At 45.2% G+C, this 17,695-nt stretch overlaps 1 protein-coding gene and 3 non-coding genes across 4 annotated transcripts; all 4 read left to right on the top strand.

The window, feature by feature from the left end:
- Window positions 1-10,665: 10,665 nt before the first annotated feature.
- On the top strand, window positions 10,666-16,114 carry HSPA8 (heat shock protein family A (Hsp70) member 8). Its single transcript, XM_060250870.1, has 8 exons — window positions 10,666-10,888; window positions 11,432-11,637; window positions 11,888-12,040; window positions 12,143-12,698; window positions 13,303-13,505; window positions 13,867-14,065; window positions 14,650-14,882; window positions 15,788-16,114. Exons 1-8 carry the CDS (start codon window positions 10,684-10,686, stop codon window positions 15,971-15,973), a joined length of 1,941 nt encoding a protein of 646 aa, XP_060106853.1. The 5' UTR covers window positions 10,666-10,683; the 3' UTR covers window positions 15,974-16,114.
- LOC132580812 (small nucleolar RNA SNORD14) lies at window positions 13,660-13,757 on the top strand. Its single transcript, XR_009556090.1, has one exon. It is a non-coding gene; the product is annotated as a small nucleolar RNA SNORD14 (small nucleolar RNA).
- On the top strand, window positions 14,192-14,288 carry LOC132580811 (small nucleolar RNA SNORD14). Its single transcript, XR_009556089.1, has one exon. It is a non-coding gene; the product is annotated as a small nucleolar RNA SNORD14 (small nucleolar RNA).
- LOC132580810 (small nucleolar RNA SNORD14) lies at window positions 15,113-15,210 on the top strand. Its single transcript, XR_009556088.1, has one exon. It is a non-coding gene; the product is annotated as a small nucleolar RNA SNORD14 (small nucleolar RNA).
- Window positions 16,115-17,695: the final 1,581 nt, after the last annotated feature.

Genomic DNA, 17,695 nt, shown 5'->3' with positions numbered 1-17,695 from the left:
TAAAAGCCACTGATGGACCTCTGCTCCATGTTTATCCAATCCCCTCTTGAAGCTTTCAAGCCACAAAGCAGTAAAAAAAAAGGCAAATGAAATTCCATACAGAAGTTAAAAAAAACCCTCCACTGCACTTATAGCTGTTAAGGAGCCAAAACACAGCTGAATGCAACTATCTGTGCTTGGCACTGGAAAGATAGTATTTTTGGGGAAAGCTGCATAATTCAGGCAGCACTAAACAGAAAGCCCTCTTTCTGTAGCCAATATGATATACCAATAAAGGCCTATGATAACATAGCCCCTTAGCAGGGGGTGGCAAGGGCTTTGGGTGAGAATCCGAGCTGCCAAGCCATATCAAAAATGAAGTTCCTTTAAATGCCATACCTGGTGACTAGACCATTTAGGGTTTTAAATTTCATGACCAGCACTTTGACTTTTCCTGGAAACCAAGAAGCAACCAATGACTATCGTATTGCTGTCATTAAATAACCCCTTGCCTGGTCATGTAAGAATGTTCTCCATGACAGTAAGTAGGCAAGCTTTCTTGCGTGGCTTAAAAAAAAAGGCAGATGAATGCACTGAAAGCTGAGTGTTTATTTATTTACCTTATATTTACATCTCACCCTCTTCACAAGTGGACTCAGGGCAGCTAACAATCTAATAGCTTCTGGAAACAATACAGATCTAAAATTCTAAAATCATTAAAATACAACCACAATGGTGCAACTTAGAAATAATGGTCTCTATGTTTCACACCACAGGAGTTAGAGTGCCTGCATCAACTTCAACAGTGATATTCAAGCTCCAAAGTGAGGATTTTGGCATCCTCACTCTGTGCATGCCCAGGGACTCCACTACACATCCAGAGAAGGGTGCCTGGATCCCACCAGTTCTCTTCTGACCATGCGTGCTTCAGGTCGTTCTCAGACCCCAGTCCGTGTATATTTTTTCTTCTTCTTAACTCCTATTTTTTAAAAAAAGCTTTTATTAGGTTTGGATTATTGCATTAGTTCATTCACAGACACTTCCCAAGGTTCACAGTCGGAGACCGCCACCACCAATACACCGCACTACCCTTCAGGATTTCCACCACCCCAAAGGTCTTCATGAAAACAATGTTAATAGTAGCAGCCTATCTATGTTTTACGCAGGATATTAATCTTCCCATATATCAATTATTGGCTTCTGGTAGCCAACTCAAGTACCCAACTGAACTTGCAAGTACAAGAGACTCTATTATTGCTGTCCGCCAGGAAGTTTTATGCATAGAAGTGAGATAGGTTCCAGTCCTTTTTAGCAAATTCTCAAATATCACCTGACAGAGCACCCCCCTCAGCAGTGTGAATTTCTTCTCTCTCTACTAGACTCTGGAGTCGGACATTCTTCCCTGAGAGTTTTGTTGTTGTTCAATCGCACAGTCGAGTCCGACTCTTTGCGACCCTATGGACAAAGTCACGCCAGGCCCTCCTGTCTTCCACCATCCTCCGAGAGTGTACCTATCTGCAATCTCTGCTCATCATTGTTTGGTGAAGCTCCACAGTATTCTCACACCCTGAAAGCAAACCCTTGAGGAGTTTCTACATCTCTACCCCCCTTCCAATGGTCTATACCCAGCTTGGGACTTCTCTTTAGTTCTCAATATGCTCACATAGAAACTGAACATTTAGCCAAAACAAACTTGAGGCTACTGTTCTTCCTTGTGGCAATCACCTCTGTGTGAAGGGTCAGTGAACTATTGGCACTTTGCTATGACCCTCCATATCTCAAGTTTCACTCCAAGAGTGATATTAACACCTGACATAAACTTACTAGCTAAAATAGTCTCTGAATTCCAAAAGCAATCGGAGATCGCCCTTCCGGTGTTCTTCCCTGACCCCTCCTCCGATGAGAAACACTGGTGGCACGCACTAGATGTACAACGTGCACTCTTGTTCTACTTCAATAGAACATGTTCTTATTGTAAGACTCATTTGTTTGTAATAAACTGTCAGTCAAAAGACTTTCTTGTTTGCTTGTAGATTCCATCAAACTCTGCTACCTGCAAGTCAAATGTCCCCTTCCAGGACCACTTCTGCTGTGGCTACCTCAGCAGCATTCTTGAAAGGGGTGTCTCTACACAAGATTTGCCAGGTGGCTACCTGAGCTACACCAAACACATTTGTGAAACACTATGTGCTCGATCTCAGGATGCGACACAGAGCTGTAGTTGGCAGTTCAGTTCTACATTCTGTCTGCAACTAACATGGACAGCACCTCCTGCAGGTAATCATGGTTGCTACTCTTCTATGGTGTGAAGCACAGAAACTATGAAGATAAACAGGTTGCTTACCTGTAACTGATGATCTTCGAGTGGGCATCTGTGCATTCACACCTCCTACCCATCCTCCCCCTCTGCTGTCAGCCTAGCCGACTTCTTCTGGGTTGCTCAGTGGTCAGAAGGAACTGGCAGGATCCAGGTGCCCTCCTCTGGACACACACAGTGGAGTCACCAGGCATGCGTGGAGTGAGGATGCCAAAATCCTCACTTTGGAGCTTGAACATCACCATTGGAATTTGCGCAGACACTCTTAACTCCTATGGTGTGAATGCAGAGATGACCACTTGAAGATCATCAGTTACAGGTAAGCAACATGTTTAAATTTATTGCTATTAAACAAGCTGTTTATGTATGTGGGTCAGTCGGGGGGGGGTACGTCCTATAACAGCACACCTGCTTCTGCTTGATGGTGTTCACAACTGGGCCTGGACGTCTGCCAAGGACTTTCCTCTGAAGCCGATTGGGAGGAATCTTTAATGTGCCTTCAAGCGGCAGTTGTGCGTGCCTCTGCCACAGCTTCCTCTTCTGCTGCCTGATTTGGGGCCTGGCCAGCTCTGAGAGGTCAGTTCTGAGACGCTCCCCAGCGAAATTCTTGAACTACCTATTGGGAGGAATCTTTAATGTGCCTTCAAGCGGCAGTTGTGGATGTTGTGCATGCCTCTGCCACAGCTTCATCTTCTGCTGCCTAATTTGAGTCCTGGCCAGCAGGCCCGTAGAGGTCAGTTCTGAGACGCTCCCCAGCGAAATTCTTGAACTACCTCATCATGCAGCACTGTTCTATTGGGAAGCTGCGCTCCTCAGTTCGTCTCCCCTCAGCAGTCTCCTTCTCCTGTTCTCTTTTTCTTAGTCCTTGAATGATCACCATGGCCACCTGCAATAGATTAAATCATTCACCTTTTTTTTCAATACCTGGAAAAGTTTTAGAACAAACTATCAGTCAGTCCTGCAACATTTAGAGAGGATGGCTGTGATTTCTAAGAGCCAGCATGGGTTTCTCAAGAACAAGTCACGCTAGACTACTCTGATCTCTTTTTTTGAGAAAGAGACTACCTTGCTGGATCAGGTGAATGCTGTAGACATAGTTTATCTTGATTTCAGTAAGGCTTTTGATAAGGTTCCATATACTATCCTTGTTGATAAGTTGGTAAAATGTGGTTGGGTCCTGTTAGGTGGATCTGTAACTGGTTGACAGATCGCACCCAAGGAGTGCTTGTGAATGGTTCCACATCGTCTTGGAGAGGAGTGACAAGTGGAGTGCCTCAAGGATCTGTCCAGGGGCCTGTTTTATTCAACATCTTTATAAATGATTTGGATGTAGGAAGAGGGAATGCTTATTAAATCTGCAGATGATACTAATTGCAAAAACAGTAAAAGACAGAAACAGGATGATCTTGACAGGCTGGAAAACTGGCTTATGATATTGTCAAGGAGTAGGACATGCAAGGAGTGACAGCAGGAGATTTGTGACATTTCTTTACAAAAATTACTTGCATCATTTGTGTAAGCCACTCTCAACAGCGATTACCTTTAACAGCAATTGCTGTTAATGGACTACTATATATTGCACAACAATATGCTTTCATCATACTTACACAGATTTGACAGGAAAAAAGCGATAAAGGCCACAACAAAATGAAAAATTTCAAGCTACAGAATATGCACAATTCCAAGGAATTCTATAGATTTGATAAGCAACCCCCCACCCTTCTACTAGAGGAAAATAGCTGTAAGAAAAAAATCCCATGAGGCCTTATTAGCAGTTATAAATTAATTTCATCTGAAGTAGTTTAATGATGCTTATATAACCCAACAACAAACACTTTAAAAAAAAAACAACCTGTAGGGACAAAGGTTTCTACAAAAACCATTAGAAGATCCCCCGGTGCCTAGAAAAGAAATAACATTAGTTTCTTCTTTCCACTGAGTCCACATGAACAAAAATAATATGTGCCACATATAAAAGGGATTCAGATGTATTAAGAGTCCTACATAAATGCAAACTGGCACAGGAGATGGGAAAAACCAACGCCATAAACACAGTAAAGGAAGATAGTAGTTTCTTTCACTAGCTGCCAAGTCTGTGATGAAACAACTATGACTTCTCAAAACCCCCAATATGTAGCAATAAGCTGTAGAAAGCAGGAAGCCTAAGAGAGATCTTTTGCAACTGTTTTACATCCAATCAATGGTGAAAAGCATAACCTCAGTGTTACCCATTATTTATAACAGGCCAGATTAAAAATATTTCCTTACTGCCCTCCCAACAGAAACTCGGATCATACCCTTTTGCTAAATGTATCTAATTAAAAATGTGTTGTGATCAATTCCAAGTTACAAAAAGGCACACTGGACTGCTATAATACCGGAGACGTACACAGAAATGCAAGCAAAGCTGTATTTTAACAACCTCTATACACAAGTTTCTTTCCCATTTCTCTCCCCCTTCAAGTTATTAAGATTATTCTCCTCTATTAAGAGAAGAAAAGAGGCTATCATCTCTTGCATCATTAGGCAAAGCTAAGCAAGGACTTTCTTCAGTCATGTAAGGGAAAACCTGGAGCCTGCCCTGCAGAGCCGGTTTTAATTACCAGGCCTACACCCTGGAAAATGTAAGCGAAGATCACTTGCCCTTAAGAAAGTCCGATTAGTCATCACATCTCTGGATTATGGGAAGTCAGAAGTTTTTTTTTTTAAAAATGTGACTTCCAGGCAGGGCCGAACCCTTGAACTTCTCATCCTATCCGACAATTATGCATTTTTAAGCATACGCAAAGACAAAGGAGAGACAAAAGAAGCTAATACTCAGCTATGCAGTGCCTAGAACTTTCAAGTCATGTCAAATTCCCTTTAATGAAGGGTGCCTTTGAGTGCGCGCAGTCACTTTCTCCAACACACTTTTTCATTTGATTCAATTTATATCCCGCCCTTCCCACCAAAGAGGCTCAGGGCGGCTCACAACACAAAAGTTTTAACATTGGATTAAATTTTTAAAATACATCAAATTACAACATTTAAAACAATAAACCAGTAAAAACAGTAAAATAGTAAAACAAAGCCGTTTACCAAAGTACTATGCTACAGCCTTCTAGTTGAAATTTTCAAATTTTGAGTAATTTACTACTCAACATCAATCAGTACATTATAAACATCATTCAAGTTTGCCATTTAGAAGAAGACATAAAATGGAAATGGGTCAAGTATAGGTAATGAGATAAACAGCCAACATCCCTTATTTGAGTATGTCGATATTAAACATTATTCTGATATACTATTGTTAAAGAGAAATACATTCTCCCATTCACTGTTGCACAAAAATTTCAGTCAACCTCTGAATCCCAGAGCCAGGAGGCAGCATCTGAGCGAGAAACAAGGGCTATGCCCAGAACAAGACTCAATTTTAAAAGAAGGCCTGCTGCTCCTGTTGGAATTGACAGGCCTTATCTAGGGCAACGCTCAAATAACATTCCATTGTCTGAGGAGGTGTGCTGGGCACACCAAAGCTCCCACTCTGAATAAAACAAGGACAAGGATGATAACAAGGACAAGGATGATCAGGAGCTGAAGATCAAGCCCTACGAAGAAAGGCTGAGGGACTTGGGAATGCTGTCTGAAGCAGAGGAGCTTGAGGGCAGACATGATTGCTCTCTATAAGTATTTGAAGGGCTAGATCCAGGTGGGCAGCCATGTTGGTCTGAAGCAACAGAACAAAGTGGGAGTCCAGTAGCACCTTTAAGACCAACAAAGATTTATTCAGAATGTCAGCTTTCATGTGCAGGCACACTTAATCAACAATGAAATGGGGTAGTGAGCAGAGTTACATATAGCCGGTGGGTACTTGGGAAGAGGCAGGCTAATTGTACCCCTGAACTGACCTTCAGGGCCGGGAACTATTTTGCATGCTTAATCACTGCCCACCAGCTATACAAAACTCTTACATTCTGAATAAAACTTTGTTAATTTTAAAAGTGCGGCTGGCCTCCAATTTTCTATCTGAAAGGCTGTCACTTAGAGGGCAGGGAACTGTTATTGTTGGGAGCAGAGGAGACGACTTGCAATAACAGGTTTAAATCAGCGGTCCCCAACCTTTTTGGCACTAGGGACCGGTTTTGTGTAAGACAATTTTTCCATGGACTGGGGATGGTTTCTGGATGATACCATTGTGCACTTTATTTCTATTAATTTGGTGTGGTGGTTAAGTGCACAGTCTCTTATCTGGGAGAACCGGGTTTGATTCCCCACTCCTCCACTTGCAGGTGCTGGAATGACATTGGGTCAGTCATAGCTCTCGCAGAGCTGTCCTTGAAAGGGCAGCTTCTGGAGAGAGGTCTCTCAGCCTCACCCACCTCACAGGGTGGCTGTTGTGGGGGGGGAGGGAAGGTAAAAGAGATTGTGAGTTGCTCTGAGACTCGGAGTGGAGGGAAGTATACAAATCCAATGTCGTATTATTATTATTACATTGCAATATATAATTATGCAACTCACAGCCTGGTTGCTAACAGGCCACGGACCACAGTACCAGTCCACGGACCGGGACCCCTGCTTTAAATTAAGGGTAGGAAGGTATCGACGGGATATTAAGGGGGGAAATTACAGTAAGAGTTGTTCAATAGTGGTATCAGCTACCAAGGGAGGTGGTGAGCTCCCCCTCGTTGGCAGTCTCCCCCCCACCCCCGCCTTCAGGGTCATCAGAAAGTGGGGAAGGAAATGTCTGCTGGGAACTCCATTATTCCCGTAGAAAATGGAGAATTGATCTGCAGGTATCTGGGGGTGCTGTTTGTTGAGGTAGAAGCACCAAATTTTCAACATAGCATCCAGCGCCTCTCCCCAAAATACCTCCCAAGTTTCAAAACGATTGGACCAGGGGGTCGGATTCTATGAGCCCCAAAAGAGCCCCAGACCCTTGCTCCTGGCTCCACCTTCGAAGTCCCCAAATATTTCTTGAACTGAACTTGGCAACCCTATTTTAAAAGTGCCCTTGGACCATCTTTATTCTCTCACGGGGGGGGGGGGGGTTCATGTCGGGAAGAGGAAAGGCGGTTTCAGAAACCCGCCCGGTCTGAAGCCGTCCTCCACACTCCCTTCGCCTCGCCTACCTCACAGTGCCGTTGTTTAGAATTAAAACAAGGAGCCACACGGACCACTGCGGCCTCCTCATTAACGGGATGCCTAAAGAAGGAGCGAATGGCTTGCAGTTTGAAAAAAGTGGGTTAATTTCCTTTACTATGAGGTAAACATTCGGCCTTTTTACCAGGCAAGGATCCCTGCGAGATCCGCGCGTCCTTATTTACACCATTTCCTCCTCCTCCTCCTCCCCCTCCCTTGGCGGTCAGCCAGCTCCCTGCAGCAACCCGGCTTCTTCGCCCGCCATTTTGTGACCTCACTGCCTTTTCCTTCCTTCAAGGCGGCAACCCCCCCCCTTCCCGCGCTCTGAGGTAACCTGAAACCTGATTGGGCAGTCCACCCGCGCGCTCCTATTGGTCAATCCTTGACTTTCGCTTAATGACTCCCTTCCTAGCGCCCCCCCCTCCGCGCCTTCTCCCCGCCTCCCGTCTATCGACCCCGATTCTACGCTACGATTGGCTGCGCCTCAGGCTTCTCCCCCACGCATACCCCCACCCTTGCTTATTAGCGTTCCATCTATGCAAATATTCGGCGACCAAACGAATCCCATTGGCTCGCAGCCACATCGCAGCTGGTCTCCCCTCTTCCTCCCACCTACCCTCGCTCCTCCTTTCTGCGGGAGGGATGAAAGTTCTAGAACAAACGAAGAGGCGGAAGAAGGGGAAAAAAGCCGGCCGGCGCGTTGACTCACTGGCTCTTTCCCCCCCTCCCTCTTAGGTTTCGTTTATTACGCCAGACAAACTGCACGTACAGCCTTTTCGCTCATTGGCTGGCGAAGGAGACGGGGCGGGGAGAAGGAGGGAAGGCGACGCGTTCGGATTGGCCAGAGGGCCGGAAAGGGGCGTGACCTTTCTGGAAAGTTCTGAAGCACTATATAAGGCCTGCAGGCTGCGGGGGAAGTCGCTTTTATTCAGCTTCGCGCGTGGTTGCTGTTACTTTAGGGCTCCTTTTCGGTCTTAGCAGGTAATGTAACCCAGAAGGCTTTGTTCTTTTGACCCCCCTTTTTTCCTGATTGCTATTTTATCAATGATCTCTAATTTTCTTTAATTGATTGGGGGGGGGGGTCGCATTTGGTAAGGGGGAAGCTTTAATTTTTTTGTCCTGGGGAAATTTTCATCTGCGGTGCTCAGAAAGGAGATGGATGCTTACGTGCCGTATCAATTTCTGTACTTTTAGTTAATTACCTTTTTGACCAGAAATTTAGCTTTAACAAATAGCTCAGGCTTTATTTACGGGTTCTGTAGGCTGCTATGGATGTAAATGTAATCAGTTCAAAGCTGGGGGGAAGAGATAGTTTTAAAATGCTGGCGAGAAATAGCCCGCCCTTTGTTTCAATGATCTGGCTGAATTAAGTAGATTTAGCTCCAGTAGATTTTGGGAGACCAGCAAGTTTGCTGCGATCTAAGTTTTCGAGGGTTCAAGCTGTCTAACTTAATACGAGAGAGAATGGGCGATCCCTAAACCTTGATATCCCAGTCAAACGATTTGGGCTCGGGGATTTCCCGTTCCTGCTCGATATCTGAAGGCAGCTTTTGACTGTCGACCGCTTATGCCCCCCCCCCCCCGCCCCGTACTTGTTGGTCTCTAACGCACAACTGTATTGTACGTTGTCTGTGGCGCTGCAAACCATCACGCCAGCCCTCTTGAAACTATGCGAATTAACCCGGTTATGTGTACGCCAGCTCGCGAGAAATTTCCCTATTAAGGGGGGGTTTTCTGCTGATAAGATCCCATAGAATTGCAGTGTAAATTTTTCCCGGGAATCCAATCTCCTTTGGGCGGTGTTTGTCGACTGCAGCAGCTGTTTCCTAGTTACGCTCCCAGAAATATGGGGATGGAGAGAAGCCGGGAATGGCTATTCCTTTGAGTGTGGGTGGAAGTGGGTCGGGGTTGCCAGTGTGGGGGGTTTGCAAACGCGCGTGCGTTGAACGGGCGGCAGAACATGTGAACCTGTATAGCTGCCTTCTATTGAATCAGACCCACGGTCCATCCAAGTCAGTCTTGTCTACTCAGACTGGCAGCGGCTCTCCAGGGTCTCAGCCTGAGGTTTTTCATGCCCACTTGCCTGGATCCTTTTTAGTTGGAGATGCCGGGGATTGAACCTGGGACCTTTTGCTTACCAAGCAGATGCTCTACCACTGAGCCACCGTCCCTCCCCTAATGAGCCGCCCTTTCTGATCCCTCGAGAAGGAGGAGGCTAATTTTGCTGTCCCTGAACTGACCTTCAGGGCTGGGGAAGAAGCAAATGCGGGCTCCAAAATGGTGGCGGGAGCGCGGCCGCCGTTTTCTGCCCTCGCTTGTCACGCACAAGCAGCTCCTCCGCTCGCCTGCCCTTCTTTCTTCTCCCACGTGCTCAGCAGCGCGCTCTGCCGGTTCCGGAAGGGCTCCGCCCTCTTGCGGCCTTTCTCCGAACAGGCGTAGAAGGTTCCCAGAATCCATCTCGCTGCTCCTCTCTTCGCCCCCTCCCCCGCTGGCTGGTAAAACGCCGCGTGGCATGCCGGGAGCGGCCATTCACTCTCCCCTCTGGTGTCCCAGGTGGCCTGGCATTGTCTCTTCTTCCGGCCGGGCCACGTGTTGCCCATTCAAGGTCGGTCTGATCTTGACTTCCGCCCACACAGGGATCAGCAGCCCGGCGGGGAATGTAATGAAACGCATATATTTGTATGCCATTATGAGCGCACTTTTTTCTAAGAAATGGTTTTTTTCACAGCAAGTACTTTGATTACCCATTCTCAAGATAGTGGCAAAATGTAGTACTATCTTTCCAAAAACTGTACGCTTGTTGCAATTTTTTAAAAGGAGGTTATAGCCTGCTGAAATCTCTGAATAGAGGCACACAAATATGGAAGATTTTGCTTTTATAATCTCACTGTGCTTTTGTGTCACAAGTGGTTTTTATTAGCCAATCATATTGCAATCAACCATAGAACAAAGTAGGAGTCAAGTTGCAGCTTTTAAGACCGAGAGTTTTATTCAGAATGTAAGCTTTTGTCTGAAGAAGTATGCATGCATACAAAAGCATATGTTCTGAATAAAACTTGGTTGGTCTTAAAACATGCCACTTGACTCCTACTTTTTTCTGCTTCAGACCAACACGGCTGCCCACTTGGATCTGAAATCAACCATGTATTTTTTAGCAGTTTAAAAACTGAACTGAGTATAGTAAGGTGCAGTATTTGCTAATATGTGCTTGTTTTGCAACAGCTGTAACTAAGTTGGCTAATCTTATATCTTGTGTGTTTGCAGCAACAATGTCTAAGGGACCATCTGTTGGAATTGATCTTGGCACCACATATTCCTGTGTTGGTGTCTTCCAACATGGCAAAGTGGAAATCATTGCCAATGACCAGGGTAACAGAACCACACCAAGCTACGTTGCCTTTACCGATACAGAAAGGCTTATTGGTGATGCTGCAAAGAACCAAGTGGCTATGAACCCCACTAACACAGTTTTTGGTAAGAGAACTTACATAATTAGCTGTGTATTGAATTTTGAAACTGTCATAAGCATGTATTTACATAGAGCAAAATATGAGCATGAAGAGGGTACAATTAAATACTGTATATTTAGAGTCAATTCTGAATAAGTATTTGGTAAGAGAACTTGATGTTTTTAACTGTTTGATAATGTTTTTAGCTATTTAACATATGTATTGTAGTAGTGCGATTGCATTAATATATTAATGCATGGAATTCTGCAGCTCTGGAATTTGTGAGTTTGCACAACTGTAGGTTCAACTGGGGTGAACCTGTTTAGTCATACAGTACAGTTCAGTTAAAGCTTATTCTTGTAGTAACAAGTTAATACTAATTACTATAATGCTTGTATACGATAAACAGAAAGATCTTTAGGCATTTTAAAAGCTAATTGACTTACCTAAGCTTTCATGAATCTTTGTGTGGTTCGGGAGGTCTCCAGTTGTACAGTGTTTGGTAATACCAGCATTTAAATTATACCATTAAGTTACAGTTGATTTTTGGCTCAAATTCCCTTTACAGATGCAAAACGCCTGATTGGTCGCAGATTTGATGATGCTGTCGTCCAGTCTGATATGAAACACTGGCCTTTTACTGTCGTGAATGATGCAGGCAGACCAAAAGTCCAGGTGGAATACAAAGCAGAAACAAAAAGCTTTTACCCAGAAGAAATATCTTCCATGGTGCTAACCAAAATGAAGGAGATTGCTGAGGCATACTTGGGAAAGGTGAGGCAATGAACATCCAGTTGTAACAGAAGTGCTAGCTGTAGAGTTAAGGTGGATGCCTTGTGAGTTCAAAACTGCTTCTGTGTTCTTGATGCCTGAGGCGGGGGGGGGGGACACAGCAGGAGGACTTCTGGAATTCAGGCCCCCCTGGTGGGCCTCCTGATGGCCCCTGGGTTTTGGCCACTGTGTGACACAGTGTTGGAGTGGATGAGCCATTGGCCTGATGCTCTAACTTTTTCTCTCTTTTTAGACTGTTACAAATGCAGTGGTGACTGTCCCAGCTTACTTCAATGACTCCCAACGCCAGGCTACAAAAGATGCCGGAACCATTGCTGGTCTCAATGTGCTCCGGATCATCAATGAGCCAACTGCTGCTGCTATTGCCTATGGCTTGGATAAAAAAGTGAGTAGCAAAAGGCAAAGCAATTGGAGGTGGGGGAGACTTTGGCAGGCCTGCCCCTTCTTGACTTAGTGACTTACCTTTCCTTTTAACATCCTTTTCAAGGTTGGTGCTGAGAGAAACGTCTTGATCTTCGATCTTGGCGGTGGCACCTTCGACGTCTCCATCCTCACCATCGAGGATGGCATCTTTGAAGTGAAGTCCACCGCAGGCGACACCCACTTGGGCGGCGAAGACTTTGACAACCGCATGGTCAACCATTTCATTGCTGAGTTCAAGCGCAAACACAAGAAGGACATCACGGAGAACAAGCGAGCCGTCCGCCGACTCCGCACGGCCTGCGAGCGGGCCAAGCGCACCCTGTCCTCAAGCACTCAGGCCAGTATCGAGATCGATTCCCTGTACGAGGGCATCGACTTCTATACCTCAATCACGAGAGCTCGGTTTGAAGAGCTGAATGCCGACTTGTTCCGCGGCACTCTGGATCCCGTGGAGAAGGCGCTGCGGGATGCCAAGTTGGACAAATCTCAGGTCCACGATATCGTACTGGTTGGTGGGTCCACCCGAATCCCCAAGATTCAGAAGCTCCTTCAGGATTTCTTCAATGGGAAGGAACTGAACAAGAGCATCAACCCTGATGAAGCTGTAGCTTACGGGGCAGGTAATTAGAAAGCTTATAACAAGCTTAAATCTGTGCAGCTGCAGGTGTTCCCACTTAAGACGTTTATTATACGTTACATAACCAGGTCACGTAATATAAAGTAATGTACACATGAAGTAGGCAAACCAAAATTATCCAGAGTTTACAAGCAGTTCCCAGAGTCTCATGGAAGCTGGGAAATGTTTAGTACTTGATTTTAACAATAATAAGAAGAATTGCAGGTTTACACCCCGCCCTTCTCCCTGAATCAGAGACTCAGAGCAGCTTACAATCTCCTTTATCTTCTCCCCTCACAACAGACACCCTGTGAGGTGGGTGGGGCTGGAGAGGGCTCTCACAGCAGCTGCCCTTTCAAGGACAACCTCTGCCAGAGCTATGGCTGACCCAAGGCCATTCCAGCAGGTGCAAGGGGAGGAGTGGGGAATCAAACCCGGTTCTCCCAGATAAGAGTCCGCACACTTAACCACTACACCAAACTGGCTAAGAGGGTTCTGTGCACCCGATTGCTAAAGCTTTTTTACCAGGATTAGCCAATACTCTTGTATCCAAGAGAATAGTAGTGTGCTAAACTTAATTTCTCATGCTTTTGTTTTTCTTTTTTCAGCTGTTCAAGCTGCAATTTTGTCTGGAGACAAATCAGAGAATGTGCAAGACCTGCTCTTGCTGGATGTCACTCCTCTGTCTCTGGGTATCGAAACAGCTGGTGGTGTCATGACTGTGCTGATCAAGCGTAACACCACTATTCCTACCAAACAGACCCAGACATTCACAACATACTCTGACAACCAGCCAGGAGTACTGATACAGGTACGATCACATCTATTAATCCAGCTGCAATAATGTATCAGGCTTCAGAGATCTCTTACGCCTGAGTAAAACTGATGAGTTGTGCTGCTTATAAGTTCTGTGGATTTGTGTGTTGTGAGGTGGTTGTATAAAAGCTAGATGAAGCTGTACTTGGCCGCAATGATGAAGATGATTCCAAAACCATTCGTAGTTTCCACCAGAGGTCGAAAGACCTGTGTTGGCCTAAAGTACCTTCCTTGGATGTCTGAGCGACCATCTAGTGTTCTGTGATTCTGTTTTACTAGGCTAGTTTTAAAAATAAACATTGTAGTTGAGATTTTTCCCCTTTGAAAGCTAATGTTCTGCGACTTGTAACTTCTAGGTTTATGAAGGAGAGAGAGCGATGACCAAGGACAATAACTTGCTGGGCAAGTTTGAATTGACTGGCATTCCTCCAGCCCCAAGGGGTGTACCTCAAATTGAAGTAACTTTTGATATTGATGCCAATGGTATCCTCAATGTGTCAGCTGTGGATAAGAGCACTGGAAAAGAGAACAAGATCACCATTACCAATGACAAAGGTAAGCGCTTGCTGCAGTCCCATCCTAAACAGGATAATGTTGCAGGTGGTCAGAATTCTGAAGAACTCAAATCCCCCCCCCCCCCCCCCCGTGGCTTGTGCCTGGTGTTGAAAAGTAGTGACATGGTTGCAATGATGAAGGTGATTCCAAAACCATTCGTAGTTTCCACCAGAGGTCGAAAGACCTGTGTTGGCTCAAGTACCTTCCTTGGATGTCTGAGCGACCACTTCATCCTGGTAGCTTAATTTATAGCAAAGTCACCTTCTGCCGTTGTTGCTGTTTTTAGCGGACTACATGAGAGCACTGCTGGCTCAGACAGTGGTCCATCTAGTCCAGCCTTCCGTCTCGCATAGTGGCCAACCAGTTTCTTTAGAGGTCCATCAACAGGACATAGAAGCTGAGGCCTTCCCCTGATGTTGCCTCCTGGAGCTGTCTCTGGATGTAGCGGTCCCCTTTAGTCACTACAGCTAGTAGCAACCGATGGACCTATTCTCCATGAATTTGTGCAAAGCACATAAAAGCAGCATCTATTGTTGTTGACCGTTTGAGCCAATGATTGAGCACTGGGGGTTTTTCCTTTGCAGGCCGTCTTAGCAAGGAAGATATTGAGCGCATGGTACAGGAAGCGGAAAAATACAAAGCCGAAGATGAAAAGCAGCGTGATAAGGTGTCATCCAAGAACTCTTTGGAATCCTATGCCTTCAATATGAAGGCGACGGTTGAAGATGAGAAACTCCAAGGGAAAATCGGTGATGAGGACAAGCAGAAGATTTTGGATAAATGCAACGAAATCATCAACTGGCTGGATAAGAATCAGGTATGTCTCTTGCCAAGCACCTACCTAGCAGGGAATAATTCTCAGTATTCTCCCTGCTGTGGACGCAAGGGGGATGCTTCTAGCAACCTTGTGATTTCAGCCAAAACCAACAAGTATTTGGTTGAAGGCAGCAGCATGAATATGAAATAGCTGGGGTTTTTTCCTGGAAGAATGCTGCTCAAAATCGCAATGGTGCCCTTTTTGCCCTGCATTGAAAAATAGTAACATGGTCGCGATGATGAAGATGATTCCAAAACCATTCGTAGTTTCCACCAGAGGTTGAAAGACCTGTGTTGGCTCAAAGTACCTTCCTTGGATGTCTGAGCGACCACTCCACCATGGTAGTCTTCATCTTACACTTGATAATCCCGCTGTATTTGCCAAATAGCAGGCCAGAGCGCTCTCTGCTTTTCTTTCCATGAGTATTCAAAGTGGGTTACAGTATTAAAAGTGAAAACACAGCCATGCAAACCAGGTATGAGGAGATTGCAACTTCAGAGCATGCCTTCCTCTCACTGCGGGTGTTTCAGTGCAAGGCGCGGTGGGCCTAGACTCGTGCATGTTTGTGTTTTCTTGGAAGCTTGTGTGATAGTCTAGCTGGGGCCTTTTTTTTGCTGAAAAAGGCCAGCACAAACTTCTTTGTATATTAGGCCACACCCCTGATGCAAAGCCAGCCGGAACTACATTTCTGTAAGAAAAGCCCTGATTTTTTGCACAATATGTTTCAGTGTCAGTTTTGGGGTGGTGCTTTCTGGAGGAGGAGGTGTGGAAGTGGTTGAAGCTATATTTGTGATGTTTTAGATCTGCTGCTGAGAAATCTCCAAGATTTTGATTATAAAGCAAGCTCCTTGAAAATGTCTTACATACAGCTTGCTAACTTGTTCCTTCCTCTTCCTGTATTTCAGACGGCTGAGAAGGAAGAATTCGAGCACCAGCAGAAAGAGCTGGAGAAGGTTTGCAATCCCATCATAACCAAGCTGTACCAGAGTGCGGGTGGGATGCCCGGAGGCATGCCTGGTGGCTTCCCTGGTGGTGGAGCACCCCCCTCTGGAGGAGCATCTTCTGGACCAACCATCGAGGAGGTGGATTAAGTGCTGGAAGTGGCATTCCACAGAGCACCTTCAGGACTTGAAGGACTCACTCAAGGGCATTCTTCATACTTTGGAACATGCGCACACTTGAAAATGCAACTTGAATTTAATAAACGAACCTATTTAATTGGCAACATTAAAGATTGTTTTTGTGATTTGTTTGGTTTTTGTGACTTTTTTTCTTTGCTTACAATCGTCAGCATCTTAACTGGCTTGCTACAGAACAGCATGCAGAGCATAACATGTACAGCTAAACATATTCTTCAGGGCCCCACCTTTAAACTACATGCCAAGTAACTGGTTTAACAACTGGTTGCTGTTGGAGATTCAAGAAGTGGTGATGACTCGGAGGCTCATACCCAGACTCATCTTTTTTGTTCAGGTCAACACAGCTTGAACCTTGCAACAATTTTTATTTTTTTCCCCGTTTATACCCTGCTCTCCCTGCAGATGGGCTCAGGGTGGCTAGCAAAGCCAGATTGGCATATTGAAATAGAATAATTAAACATTAAAACAGTAAAAGCCCAATTAAAATTGGTGCTGTATCAAGATAGATTAAAAAGGCTAGGTGGTGTTTCCATAGTTCCCTTCAATTAGTCTTTAAGGTCCTGCTGAACTCTTATTTTTTTTCTGTTGGGGAATTCCTATCAGCATGCACACATGATGCAAGCCATAAACCAACTCTTAAGGCCTGATTTTGCTCCATTTTCCTTGGTCTTCGATTGAACATTTAAGTAAAATTCTGTTTGCTGCCTTAATAGGCATTGTGGCCTTGAGTAGATTTTCTTGTAGGCCTCCCTCAAATTCCTCACAGGTCTGGTAGGTATAAAAACAGGTGAGACCAAAAGTGTTGCAAGTGGCTACTGTCCCTACATCCTTTATCAAGGGAAGTCAAAGTTCTGCCCTTCATCTAAGGGGTGTGTGTCAGGCAGTCCATTTGTTTCTGATTTACAGCAACCCTATGAAGTAATAACTAAGCCCCATGGTGCAGAGTGGTAAAGCTGCTGTATTGCAGTCGGAACCCTCTGCTCACGACCTGAGTTCGATTCCAGCAGAAGCTGGTTCAGGTAGCTGGCTCCAGGTTGACTCAGCTTCCATCCTTCCGAGGTTGGTAAAATGAGTAAGCTTGCTTGGGGGAAAAGTACTCAAAGTTGCTTATGGGTAAGCAGGAAATCAATCCTTTTCTCTATCAGCTTTTTAGGCTATCCCTGTCCAGCATGCTTCTGGAAAATGGCTACTATCAAGGAAGGTCAGCTGCAATAATACACACCCTTGTTCTCAGATTGTATGGAGCAATCAGCATTTTAGCATGAACCTCTACCCAGGTCCAACTGTATACATCGTAGAAAATGATTGCACAGTAAGGATCTGCTCTTATGGCTAATGAGATAGGTTCGTAGGCTGTAAAAAATAAAAATTGGTCCGTGTTTTAGTGTCATTTTCATGCTGCATTCAAGAGTCCTGATCGCAAAAGCACAAGGGGTCAGGTTTCCCCTTTCCTCTCTAAACTGTTCAAAACCCCATGGTAGGGTTATCCATATCCACTGCTTTATAGTATATACTGTTAAGTTTCCCCATAAATTTGGGGGAATTACGTTCAGAGGTTTGCCATTGCCTGCCTCTGCATACCATCCCTAGTCTTCCCTTGGTAGTCTCCCTTCCAAGTGAACCAGCACTGACCGGGCTGGTCAGGGCATAAGTATGTTTTAGGGGAGTTAATGT

The sequence above is a fragment of the Heteronotia binoei genome, chromosome 12 (assembly GCF_032191835.1).
Source record: "Heteronotia binoei isolate CCM8104 ecotype False Entrance Well chromosome 12, APGP_CSIRO_Hbin_v1, whole genome shotgun sequence".
NCBI lineage: Eukaryota > Metazoa > Chordata > Lepidosauria > Squamata > Gekkonidae > Heteronotia > Heteronotia binoei.
The sequence above is the reverse complement of the archived record's forward strand: the minus strand, read 5'-3'. Positions and strand labels throughout refer to the sequence as shown.

Bases quoted from the DNA above. Each gene is read 5' to 3' on its own strand.
- HSPA8 (XM_060250870.1), top strand. From the start codon at position 10,684: ATGTCTAAGGGACCATCTGTTGGAATTGATCTTGGCACCACATATTCC. The intron at 11,638-11,887 runs GTGAGGCAATGA...CTCTCTTTTTAG, and splicing joins CTGAGGCATACTTGGGAAAG to ACTGTTACAAATGCAGTGGT. The intron at 14,883-15,787 runs GTATGTCTCTTG...CCTGTATTTCAG, and splicing joins ACTGGCTGGATAAGAATCAG to ACGGCTGAGAAGGAAGAATT.